The sequence below is a fragment of the Pavona decussata genome, unplaced genomic scaffold (genome assembly GCF_977016875.1).
Source record: "Pavona decussata unplaced genomic scaffold, jaPavDecu1.1 SCAFFOLD_223, whole genome shotgun sequence".
Lineage (NCBI taxonomy): Eukaryota > Metazoa > Cnidaria > Anthozoa > Scleractinia > Agariciidae > Pavona > Pavona decussata.
This window is the reverse complement of record NW_028145628.1, coordinates 2,048,268-2,060,851: the sequence shown is the minus strand read 5'-3', so window position 1 is coordinate 2,060,851 and position 12,584 is coordinate 2,048,268. Positions and strand designations below refer to the sequence as shown.

At 39.2% G+C, this 12,584-nt stretch overlaps 2 protein-coding genes across 2 annotated transcripts; one reads left to right on the top strand and one right to left on the bottom strand.

The window, feature by feature from the left end:
• Window positions 1–221: 221 nt before the first annotated feature.
• LOC146459100 (GDP-fucose transporter 1-like) lies at window positions 222–6,435 on the bottom strand. The gene is made up of 5 exons (XM_085089708.1): window positions 6,285–6,435; window positions 6,082–6,142; window positions 4,125–4,265; window positions 2,804–2,920; window positions 222–1,836 (listed from the first exon to the last, which is right to left on the bottom strand). The coding sequence occupies exons 1-5, from the start codon at window positions 6,359–6,361 to the stop codon at window positions 1,186–1,188; spliced, it is 1,047 nt and encodes a 348-aa protein (XP_084945834.1). The 5' UTR covers window positions 6,362–6,435; the 3' UTR covers window positions 222–1,185.
• A 49-nt stretch (window positions 6,436–6,484) lies between these two features.
• On the top strand, window positions 6,485–8,120 carry LOC146459099 (cytoplasmic tRNA 2-thiolation protein 2-A-like). Its single transcript, XM_085089706.1, has one exon. The coding sequence runs from the start codon at window positions 6,603–6,605 to the stop codon at window positions 7,971–7,973; it is 1,371 nt and encodes a 456-aa protein (XP_084945832.1). The 5' UTR covers window positions 6,485–6,602; the 3' UTR covers window positions 7,974–8,120.
• The last annotated feature ends 4,464 nt before the right edge of the window (window positions 8,121–12,584 follow it).

The following is a 12,584-nucleotide window of genomic DNA, read 5'->3' as shown; positions in this document are numbered from 1 at the left end:
CCCTTATAACCCCTATAATTTACGCCATTGCGTAACACTCATTGTGACACTCAAATTACAAAGGTCTTTATTTTAACGCTCATACAGCTTGGGCTACCTGTGGTTCCCCTTAGTGATGCAAAAATAATTAGGAAAACTGCCAAATTTTCAGTAGGATAGTTACTATATTTGAAACAGTTTAGTGTTTTCTTAATTTTTTTCTTTTTTTTTTTTTATCTTTTATCTAACTGTAAATATTCTTGTAGTTGAGGATTCTCAGGGCTTCTATTCTGCTGCCTGACAGGGCCACACTGAGTTGAATTAAATAAAGGTATCTATCTATCTTATATGCCAGATGCATGAAGTTTAAATCCAAATCCAAATTTGGCTACTGGACCCAAGCCGTGTTCATTCTACACATTAATTATATTCAACTAAAGTATAGTTGTCCTTTTAAAACTTATTAATAATTCATAAGCCATTGACCTATCAAATGGTCAATAAAACACCAAGTGCAGTGGTTTTAAAACCTGATAGCACCACCTCCTTATTAGTATGTGGTTTTTAATGTTTTTCTTGCATGCTAATTTCCAATGTTCGCAGAAGGATCATTGTTATGAACTCTCTTAACACACGCTTTTCCAGGAATGTTTTTGAGGCTGTTCAAAAAACTCAGAGCATGAGTTTTATTGGGTCTAAAACCACTCCGCTGCGCCTCATGGTCACTCTTAAATCCCAATAAAACACTGCTGTTCATGTTTTAAACTTTACAAAAAATCCTGATTTCTAAGGATGGTGTAACTAAGATATGTTATATTGTGAAAAAGGCGGTTGAAATAATATGTAAAAAGCAGCAGGACAGAGTTATGTTCGCAGACCGTCAATTTGCTTGGTGTCTGGCCCTTAATGAAACCCCTGAAAATTGGCCACTACATTCAAAATGAAGGCACTGTAAACAGTTTTTCTAGTACAGAAAGCATTAAATTAAACCCTTTTAAATACAGTGTACCTCTAATATCAAAGCTCTCCTATCTTGTCCCCATACTTTTCTTATGAAAGTACTGGGAAGAAGTTATTAAAGTCTAAGAATTTTCACCATAGGTGATCATATCCTTATTTCTCATGACCTCAGGGGTTGAAAAAGCATTGATATTACAAGGAGAAATTTGATGCTGATCACTATTGATCAGTGCTTACAGAGTTAAATTAGACAGGATTACTGTCTTTTTTGGGTAATCCATCTCCATTCCCCTTATGTGTTGCCGGCTGTTGCACATGTTCAGCTTTCATTTCAGAGTGCTTAACAACAGTGTATGCAGTTGAACCACCCAAAACCATTGCGTTACTAAACCACCAAAGAGCTGTCTTGATCTCATGATTCACACTCACAGACAATATCGTCTGAGCGCATGCCTTGGCAGTACCACTCACATTGTGAGTCAGCGGGCTTGTTACTTTGATTTGCAGACCTGTCACGTATCCAATTGCAATCCCAAAAAGCCCACCTAGGAACATTATTCCCCAGAAATACGCTGAGGTGATCATTTTGAATCCATACATGGCCTTTAAATCGCCACAGACTACCATCAAAGGCAGAAAAAGAAAAATTGCATTAAAGTTGTTGTAGAGTTGAAGACGCCAGATGTTACTGTCCACAAAAGGTAATACTTTCTTGGTGTAGATTGCATTCAGAGAAACACATAGGCTTGCCAACACTCCAAACACGACACCAATGTATGAAAGCTCCCCTGAGCTTCCCTCCTGATTCACACCCACAAGGAAACCACCAATTATGATACCACAGCAGAACATTGCTTTAAAAGATGTCTTTTGGCCAAGGATGACAAATGTGCAGATCTGCAGATTAAGTTTATAAAGTTAATAATGGTAATAGGACTGAGTGGAGTCCAAAATTTCAGTCTGTAATCATACATTCAAGTGATCAACAAAATCGGACAACTGTGTAGCGAGAGTTTGATTTGTTTCATCACAAGTATGGTTACAGACTGAATTGGACGACACAAAGTTCTGTTACCAATAAATTAATCACTATTAATAGATAGTATTGGTTCTTTTTTTTTTGCATTGGTATCCTAGAATTTTATTTTTTTAATAAAAGGGATTTGCTGAAGCAAAGACATGCAAAAATTACAGAGAGATTTAAGGCTTGACGTTTCGGAGTCATTTTGACTCCTTTATCAAGAGAAAAAAATCAGTTTGTGAACGCGGATATTTAAATAGGCTAGAGCTGAAAATTAACATATTAATAGATGGTTAACAAATACTTTAGCGTGAATTGAATCAGTTTGCACGTTCAGAATTTTATTGTACTTCATATTTATTTGGTATTTACTGTCTCCAATTAGGAGGTATGCTAAAAGTACTTTGACACAAATAAAGTTATTGATTGATTGATTGATTGATTGATCACAATCATTTACAATTTCTGAGGACAAATGCCCAGTCCGGTATAGATTAGTTAATGTACACTGTATGCAAGCCAACTAGAGAGAACATAGAGAAATTTGGATTCAAAGGACAAATTGACACTTGCACCTATTTTCGACCAGGCCTTCAGTTATGAGGTAATTGAAGAGAATCATATCTCTATGCCAGGCACAGTGACCCATTGTTTTTCTTACTTTTTCAAGTTATCACAACCCAGTGAACAATCAGTGGAAGACCAAACAAAATTTTACAATCAACTTCAATTTCCATGGAGACCTTGTATGTTTTATTAACACAGAAGTGTCACATGTACTGAATGGACATCACCAAAATGATAATTCTAATATTATTTTAAATTTTTTTAATGTTTACTTACCACATTGAACACCGTCGTCAATGATCTTCCAACATTGTAAAAAGATACTCCGAGATACTTTAGGCACAAGTTATTGAATGTAATCATCCCAACAAAAACAACCGAAAGGGGCAACACCTACAGAATGGGAATTAACAGAGAAATTATTGTATTAATTTCTGTAGGAAGTAGTTATTTATGCACTATTTCAATAGTTTACTACAAAAGGAAATTATGATACATCACAATAAAGACAACATTAAATTACAGTACATAAATCATCAAAGGTAATAGGCTATTTCCGAGTTGCTGGCAGTGAACCTCATTATGAAAGCGAGGCTAAGTGCAAAAGCTTTTCATATGAAAATTAGTTTTGTTTGCATATGAATGAAAACCAATTTTCATAACAAAAACTTTGCACTTAGCCTCGCTTTCATAATGAGGTTCACGTCAACTCGGAAATGGCCTATTAAAATGTGCGCAGTGAACAAAGGAGCTTAGGCTTTCGAGTTGGTCACTGCCACGCGCAGCTAACTAGCGTACAACATGCAACTAACTAAGTAGCGCAAAACAAAAGACATGAAAATTAAGAGTGCATAAAACCATACTACAATTTTTACATAAAAAACAATAGAAATGATATAGTGAGGGCAGAGAAATCAAATACTCATTGGGTATTTGAAAGGCTACAAGCAATACAAATAATTTGTATTGCTTGTAGAAGCTAACAGACAGTATTTATCGCAAGGAATCATCAAAATCACTGAGATGCATTACATGTACATTCCAAGTAATTTTGGATCATAGAAATAATGAATTTACCTTTGGGCCCCACAAAAGACAATGTTCCTCACTTGAGGATATAATTTTCTTATACAAACATTTTCTTATAATAAATTATAAATTGACTGGTAATAACTGTCCTTGTTCCTCAACAATCAATAATACATCCAGTGTAATTGATTACTCCATTACTAAGAGTTTTTGATCAATCATCAATAATAAAGGTTGCCGCCTAACAGGACCCCGGGTTGCCTGGGAAACCAAGAAAATGCTCCGGTGGCCTATATGGGTTGCGCCTCACATGAGTCTTGTTGTCCCGTTTTGCACAATACCCTTTGGATCACTCATTTTGTTTTTTGTATTTCTGTTTTGTTCTTGTATTTACTTTGATGTGTCCATTAAAGCTGATAAAATAAAATAAAAACACATGTTTTACAGCACCTAACAATTCTCGTGATGGACTCCTAACTTCTTGGCTTTTGGCCTTGTGGGCTCTTTGAAATTTTTCTTAGCCAACATGATCACAGATTGGTACACCACTGAATGACTAATTACCCACCTGCCTAGCAACTTTAAGATCAATATTGAAAGCAGGAAATTTGTCTATACTGGGATACTTCTCTCCAAGACAGCTCAAAAAGAACAAGCAGAATAGGCAAACTACACATTGAAACCATGTCACAAACAGGGGTGCATCAAGCTGAAACCAACACACAAGAAATAACATAAAAATTGCAATAATGACAATGATTGAAGGGCTGAGTGCCTGGCCCCAGTTGTTCAAAGGCCGGATAACTTTATCCGCTGGATAAGGCACTATTCAGGGTCTAAAATATACTTCACGTAAACGTTGTCCAAGGTTTCCGTACACTCCCAAACTTAACTGTGGTTAGAGTGTCCATATTCGCTTGTACAAGAGGAAATACTGAAATCTTTGCACAGATTGAAACTGACGGATAGCAACTTATCCACTGGATAAAGTTATCCGGCCTTTGAACAACTGGACCCTGGAAAAAAACCCTAAGTGACTTCTGATGTAATGCTAGATTCTCCTTCCAAATTCCCTTGCATTCATTTGTGAAACAAAGGGAGAATTTGACCTTACACAAAAATCACTTAGGGTCTTATTCTGCACACCCCATCAAATATGTTACATCAAATTTTAGGAAGATTTTTTGTTTTGCTCAAGTGTCTGAGTGTTTATGATGATAGCAGTTTGATGATATGATAGCAGTTTATTGTGAAAATACGCTTAGCTTTTGTGAGACCAGCAAGCTAGGCTCACCAGCTAGTTTACAGGTATTTCACACTAAATGATTAAAATAACTAACACACATTAAAAAACATCAAATGGCATACTAGGTTAAGTTTAAATTTCTAATACAAACAAGAGCCCTTCAAATAGTCAGAGAACAACATTTGTGGGGTCCCCCCCCCCCATCCACCCACTGGTTTACGCTTAGTTTTTTTTAGCAGAATGAGGCCAAAAACTGCAAAAAATAATTTAGAGCAGAAAAAAACAGCGATGTTCTTTGAACTTGATTAAAACTGTTTTAAATGCAAGAGACCACTATAATAAAAAATAAATTTCAGTAAATAAACAAGTCTCCCTTGAGTATAAGGTTTTGTTGGAATAAAGTGTGAAGGTAGGGATAATTATTACCAGCTGTTTTTTTTAATTCCCACAAAAATAATATTGATATATTGATATTTATTAAAAACTGAATAATTGTACAATGCAATTCGAGGGATTTGATTGGCTTAGCTGCCATGGTATATGAGCCATCATACCATGGCCGAGAAATGGCGACCATTAAAATTGTCTTCTGGTTGTTCTTGCACAGCGAAATCAGTAAGATCTAGCAAATATTATATTTCTTGATTGTTTTTAATAAAAAAATTATTCCACTTGCGCTTGTTGGATCTGAGATGATTATTGCCAACTCGGCGCTACACGCCTCGTTGGCTATGTATCATGTCATATCCAATGCGCGCTCGTGGAATAATTGTTAAGTATGTCAAGCCATTTCCACTGCATACTGTCTGTAATAATATCACTACTGGCTATCAAATAATTATCCTAAACTCTTGTTTTTGAAAAAACAGATTTGTTTACCTTGAGTATTTGTTCACGAAAATAAAACTTATAATAAATTGTTATTTTGGTCAACAATCCAATTCCATGGCAATATCGATCAACCGGAAATTAAATTAATATCCAATACCGATTGATTTCACAATTATTTCTCTTTCATCAGCTTTCATCGACTCTTATAAATTGTTGATAACTTTGACCTGTTTTCCCAGTTGTTGAGTAACTATCAAACCTAGCTAGGCGTCGAATTGATTTAAAGCCAAATCTTTCCAATCTTTTGTTGACTTACAATTCCCCGACTTAGCTTAAATAACCTGTACTGGAGTAGCTCATATTAAGCTTTCTTGATCGGAGATCGGAGATATATTTTTTAAAAAATAAGCTTACTATAAGCAATACACAAGTAAGTTCTTATTTTCACCTTCAAATCAGGACTGCTTAGTAGGTACTTGTTCAAAAATACCATGGAAATTGAAATCACCCTAAAAGGAAGATGAAAAATACAGTAAAATTTATGGTAGCAGACCGGTAAGCATGCTAATGAGCCTTGAAAAAACAACGTGGCAGAGTTGCAGCAGAAGTGCAGAAACATTCGTGATGTTTGGCGAGTGCTAGTTTTCTTACCAATATAAGGTCACGACAGACGCTATTCTTACAGACTTCACAAAAAACGACTCCGTTATCTTGGTTTCGCTCGACATTTCTACGAGTAAAAGTGGACGACGAAAAGAAGCAAAGCGCGGTGAGAGCTAGAGACGAGCAAGGCGAGACGAGCAAATTTCAGGGCTTAGTCCAGCGGAACACACTACCAATCATGCGCATTGGCGGGATGTTAAATTCAAAATGGCCGCTCATAGCTTGTCACGAGGCTTCACTTCTGTTTAATTTTCTTTCCTATTCATTTGCCTTTTTGTTCTGTGAAGCGTTTTCTGAAAAAAAGTCATGTGCAGCGCACAACAACAGGAAGACTTGGAAAATATGCCGTCTTTGCTGGAAAGCAAACCAGCGAAAGCCAAAGGGGAAATTCGTGGTCGTCGAACGTGTATGAAATGTTCCAGCAGCGAGGCAGTTGTTGTTGTTCGAATGGATGATCCTCTCTGTAAGACGTGCTTCCTTGCCTATTTCACGCACAAATTTCGTGCCACGATCGGTAAAGCACGTGCGATAAGGGCGGGCGAAAAAGTGTTGTTGGCTTTTTCTGGCGGTCCGTCTTCGAGTGCCATGTTGCATTTGGTATGTGAAGGTCTCAGTTTCCGAGTTCCAAAAAAGCTTCGTTTCGAACCCGGGATCGCTTTCATTGACGAAGGAGAAATTTTGAAGTCCAGTAAAGAAGAACGCTTACAGTATGCTGGACAGATTCGAGAAATAGCATCAAAGACTGGTTTTCCATTCCATCAGTTAAATTTAGAAGATGTTCTTGGCTTAGAAAAATCCACTCAAGGTGATGCAATTGGTCGCAAGAAGTCCGGTAAGTTGGAGACTGGTAAAGATGATGCAGGCAAACTCAAAAGTCTATTTGATGCAACTGTATCGATGACAGCTAAAGAAGACTTGCTGAGAATACTGCGTCATCAGTTGTTGCTTGCAACAGCCAGAAAAGAAGGCTATTCCAAAGTAATGTTTGCTGAATGTGCCACACGCATATCAATCCGACTGTTATCAGACATTTCTCAGGGGCGAGGTGGTGACTTGCCGTATGACACTGGCTTTTGTGATAATCGTCATGGTGATGTCATCTTTATAAGACCAATGCGAGAGTTTATGAGCAAGGAGATTGCGTTGTATAACTTCTTTAATAATGTTGAAACTGTGCAGATAATGACCCTTGGAACAATGACCCATTCTCATGCTAGCATAGATCGCTTAACAGAAGAGTTTGTGAGTGGTCTGCAGGCAGACTTCCCTTTCACTGTCAGCACAATCTTTAGGACTGGGGACAAGCTGTCAGTCAAGGAATCTGATGATGATGTCGCACCTTGTGCACTCTGTGGAGTTCCAATGACTCTAGATCCCACTCCTCTTTCAACCCTCAGTGATACCTTGCACCGTGTTGAGCTTGATGTCAAATCCACTCCCCTGTCTGAGAGTGGATGTTGTGGTGGTTGTGATAGCCAGTGTTCAAGCTCTTTGTCTGATCAACAGTTAACCAAGGAAGATGTTCTTCAGGCTCTTTGTTATGGCTGTCAGTTAACATTTAAAGATACAAAGTTAGACCTTGATAATCTACCAGCTTATGTTGTGGAAACAGTGAATAGAGTTCAACAAAGAGCCCAGATGAAAGAACATATCAAAGAATTCTTACTGGAAGACTGACTTGTCATTGGAGAAATGGTACTCTTTTCTTCCTTAAAATGATACATATTTATTGTATTTATTAAGATGTAACTCTTATTTTATCATACACTCTTAACACTGCTATGTTTACTGCTAACATGTTATGGACAGGTATGTTGCTAAGACCATTCATATTAATATTTTGTCTGAAAGAGATCTTATCACCAGCTGAAATTTCAACAGAACACAAACCCTTGAGGCTTATCTTAAAGGTGCACTGTCCCAAACAGCTGGCTGGGTTTAGATACGAGCCTGCTGAGGTTTTTTTAGCTACATCCTTAGTTATGGAGATACAATATTCATAATAAAGTGGGTTTTGCAATAAACCAGTCAACTTTGCCTTTGCTGTTGAATAATCGTCTACCATAAAGTTCTAAGTTATTACTAGGTTCTTACACACTCTCTTTGTTGTGAAGAATGCTATTTGACAGGCTAACTTGTGTATTTGTGAAGTGTGATTCTTATTAAGGGAGTTAAATATTTCAGACAGATGTACTGTGTGGGTCGGAATTAAGAAAACTCTCCATGGACCTCATGTCCACACGACTTAGTGTGTGTATAGCTGATCGCTTTCTTCAATAATGGAGGTCCAGACGGAAGACTTTTGGCAAAGTGTCTTTGATCTGAGTTTTTACATCTGTATAGTCTCATCTGTATTAAACAAGTTTGATAAAGAAGAGTTTGTTAATTTTTTGGTCACCAAGAAAGTCATCTGAGCATATTAAAAGAAATATAGAAGGCTCTTGTAGCCAATTAGATCACACTGTTCGATTAATCTGGACTGATTATACAACTTGTACCCAAGAAAGATGCAAGATGTTAGATTCTTGATGTGTTAGGCGGAAAAAAGCTAAGTCCCCAACAGGATTCATACCCATGCACAATCTTCTGCACCCTGGTTGAGAGCTCATAAAAAATTGTGGTTTTAAGGAAGGACTAAAATTATTTCAACGTTTTGCGATAAATGTGGAGATTTATTTGAGCCCAACATTGGAAAGGTCATGGGTTCAATAGGCCTTATCACGGTTTTCGACGCCATTTTGACGAGTAGGCAAACAGGCTCGAAATAACAGTGTTTGTATGGAAATCAGATGTCAAATAATTTTCATAAAACATCGCGTCTGAAAAATTCATGAACTGGAAACTTTTAGCACTAGGAAGAGGATTTTAAGAAAAAAAATTGGAGGGATGTAGCTGTGCTAGAAAGCGTCCAGTCGTGTTTTGAACTTTCCATACATTTGTCTGTATTGCGAACCAGCCGTGAACTGCTACTGAAAATAGTTCGCGGGAAAAAATACAGGGAAATGTATGGAAAGTTCAAAACACGACTGGACGCCTTCTGGCACAGCTACATCCCGCCAATTTTTTTTTTTCTTAAAATCCTTTTCCTAGTGCCAAAAGTTTCCAATTCATGAATTTTTCAGAAGCGATGTTTTATGAAAATTATTTGATATCGGATTTCCCTTCAAACACTGTTATTTCAGACGTGTTTGCCTACTCGTCAAGATGGCGTCGAAAACCGTGATAAGGCCTATTCCAGTTTGATCCGGTATGCATGGTCACCTTTGAAATGAGTTCCTAGTGAGCTCTTTGGTGCTCCGTGGGTAAGCAAATTATGTTTTACTTTTTTTTTTCGCTGTAATCATCAAGTCATAAGCATGGAACATTAAAAGCAAGTCCCCACTGGGAATAGGCCTTATCACGGTTTTCGACGCCATCTTGACGAGTAGGCAAACACGTCTGAAATAACAGTGTTTGTATGGAAATCCGATATCAAATAATTTTCATAAAACATCGCTTCTGAAAAATTCATGAATTGGAAACTTTTGGCACTAGGAAAAGGATTTTAAGAACAAAATTAGAGGGATGTAGCTGTGACAGAAAGCGTCCAGTCGTGTTTTGAACTTTCCATACATTTCCCTGTATTTTTCCCCGCGAACTATTTTTAGTAGCAGTTCACGGCTGGTTCTGAAAAATTCATGAATTGGAAACTTTTGGCACTAGGAAAAGGATTTTAAGAACAAAATTAGAGGGATGTAGCTGTGACAGAAAGCGTCCAGTCGTGTTTTGAACTTTCCATACATTTCCCTGTATTTTTCCCCGCGAACTATTTTTAGTAGCAGTTCACGGCTGGTTCGCTTTACAGCGGTAAAGGAGTAGGTCTGTAGCCGCATTATACAGACAAATGTATGGAAAGCTCAAAACACGACTGGACGCTTTCTGTCACAGCTACATCCCTCTAATTTTGTTCTTAAAATCCTTTTCCTAGTGCCAAAAGTTTCCAATTCATGAATTTTTCAGAAGCGATGTTATATGAAAATTATTTGACATCGTTTGCCTACCCGTCAAAATGGCGTCGAAAACCGTGATAAGGCCTATTTGAAAGTGGGGAAGCAAACTACGTGTACCCAAATGCAGAGAAAAACCCCTGGAGCAACGATGAGAACTAACACAAAACTCGAATCTGGGCCACATTGGTGGGAGGTGAGTGCTTACACCACTGTGCCATCCCTGCCCCCCTCCCTCCCTGCTGAAGGGTTTCCTGCAATTTTGTAGTCATTTCTCAGATGTTGGTTTTGCAGGGAGACAGTGGTAGTACATAGCACTTCAGCTTGTACCCACTGGCTTGTACAAGAGCCCAAACGGAATCGGAAGTGAAATAATTACTCATCTTACACTCTTACACTTCGTATCAGTTGTCAATGGGACAAGCCGTAGCCTGCGAGCAAGCGCTCTTAGAGGGGGGGGGGGGGGGGGGGTAAAGGAGAGAGCTTGCAACGATGTCTCAGGAATTTGAATGCCGCCCCCAATACTCCCCGCGACTCCCTGCTGTCCGAGCTGTCAGAATTTGGCCAATCAGCGCAAACCGGAAACGATAGCAAACGTAAACAAACATGTGAAAGGTACACTTTGAAAGACGGGAATCCTTGCTGACAAAAACTATAGTTTCTTTGATCGAGTATGCCTACCGAGTGCCACAAAAATCAGAAAATTTAGTGAAGGATTTTACTTAATTGTGAGCACACTAAAAGCCGATTGACCAAAAGGTCGAGGTCACAAATGTCGTCCCAAGGGTCAAGCGAATCTTGCCGACTGCAGTGTCAACGCCGCAAAACTACTGGACATAAAAAACGTCGAAAACTTGACACCGTCCGGCCAGGGAAAAAAGAAGCAGTGCAAGGAAATCTGAAGAATCTCAATTTTCCAGCCCGGTCTCCAAGAACGAGGACGCAATTCTCAATATCGAAAATGTGGTTTCATGGAACACTCAACTCGTGCAAAAATTTGTGATGTTGTGAACGAGTAGCGTGAGAGTGCTAGATCAAAAGGAAATCATTGCGCTTCTAAAGAACGTTGCCCTAAAAAGCTGGCAGTTCGCTGCTAACGCCGTACCGAAGCACTCGGAATTGAGTCAATGTATTCAGAAAGCTTTTATTTGTGGCGTAAGCTGAAAGATGTTCATATTTTTTTCGGCTAAGCCAAACACCAAACAAAAGCTTAAATTTGGCCGACCTTGACTCTCCATCTGAAATATCGGCAATCAAAGCGGCAGGCATCCTAGCCTGCGAGCAAGCTCTCTCGGGGGTGGGGGGCCCCCCACCCCCAAGAGAGCTTGCTCGCAGGCTATGGCACAGCTGGCAGCCGGAACTGAGTTAAGAGAGGGTATTTTTCCTCCTAGGAAAGTTAAATAGTAACCAAGAGTGACGTAGGGACACTCAGCTAGTGTTTAGTGCATTATACGAATAATTTTCTCTATAAGGGTCGTTGGGAATGCTCGAATCACAAATCTGCGGAGCATGCGCACTCATTTTGTCGCTCTGTCGTCGTTGGGTACTTCTGAAATACTTATGGGTGAATGTGTGAATGATAAAGCCTGGTTTACACGTACGACGCAAGCATAAGAATAAGCACAAGCACAAGCACAAATTTGGTGCAATCGCGCCTTTTGGCGCGAAATTTGATTCCAACATGGCGGAAAATGGCAACGCATGAGTAACTAGATTGTACGCTGACAACTTGTCACTGTTTTTCAGTTTCCTTTCCTTGCGCTTATGTTCATGCTTGCGTTGTCCTGGTTTACACGTACGACGCAACGACGCAAGCATAAGCACAAGCACAAGAGAATGGAAATTGTTCCATTCTCTTGTGCTTGTGTAGACTGTTCACAGTCCCCCTATTTTTCCGAGGGATTCTCGAGACCGGTACGCTTCGATGGAACCGCCGCCATATTGGGGAGAGTGTCTAAACTAACGAGGGGAGCGGGAGTGGGTGTTAGTATAGTCCCGCTCCCCTCCCCTCGGTAGTTTAGACACTCTCCCCAGATCGCGCTCCATTTTACAAACCAAGATGGCGGCAGCTCCATCGAACCGTACCGGTCTCGAAAATCCCACGGAAAAATAGGGGGACTGTGAACAGTCTAGTGCTTGTGCTTATGCTTGCGTCGTACGTGTAAACCGGGGCGACGCAAGCATAAGCACAAGTGCAAGCACAAGGCGCTTATGCTTTACGTCGCACCGGTTTACACGTAGGTTTCTTGTGCTTATGCTTATGCTTGCGTCGTACGTGTCAGATCGCTTAAGAGGAGCTTAA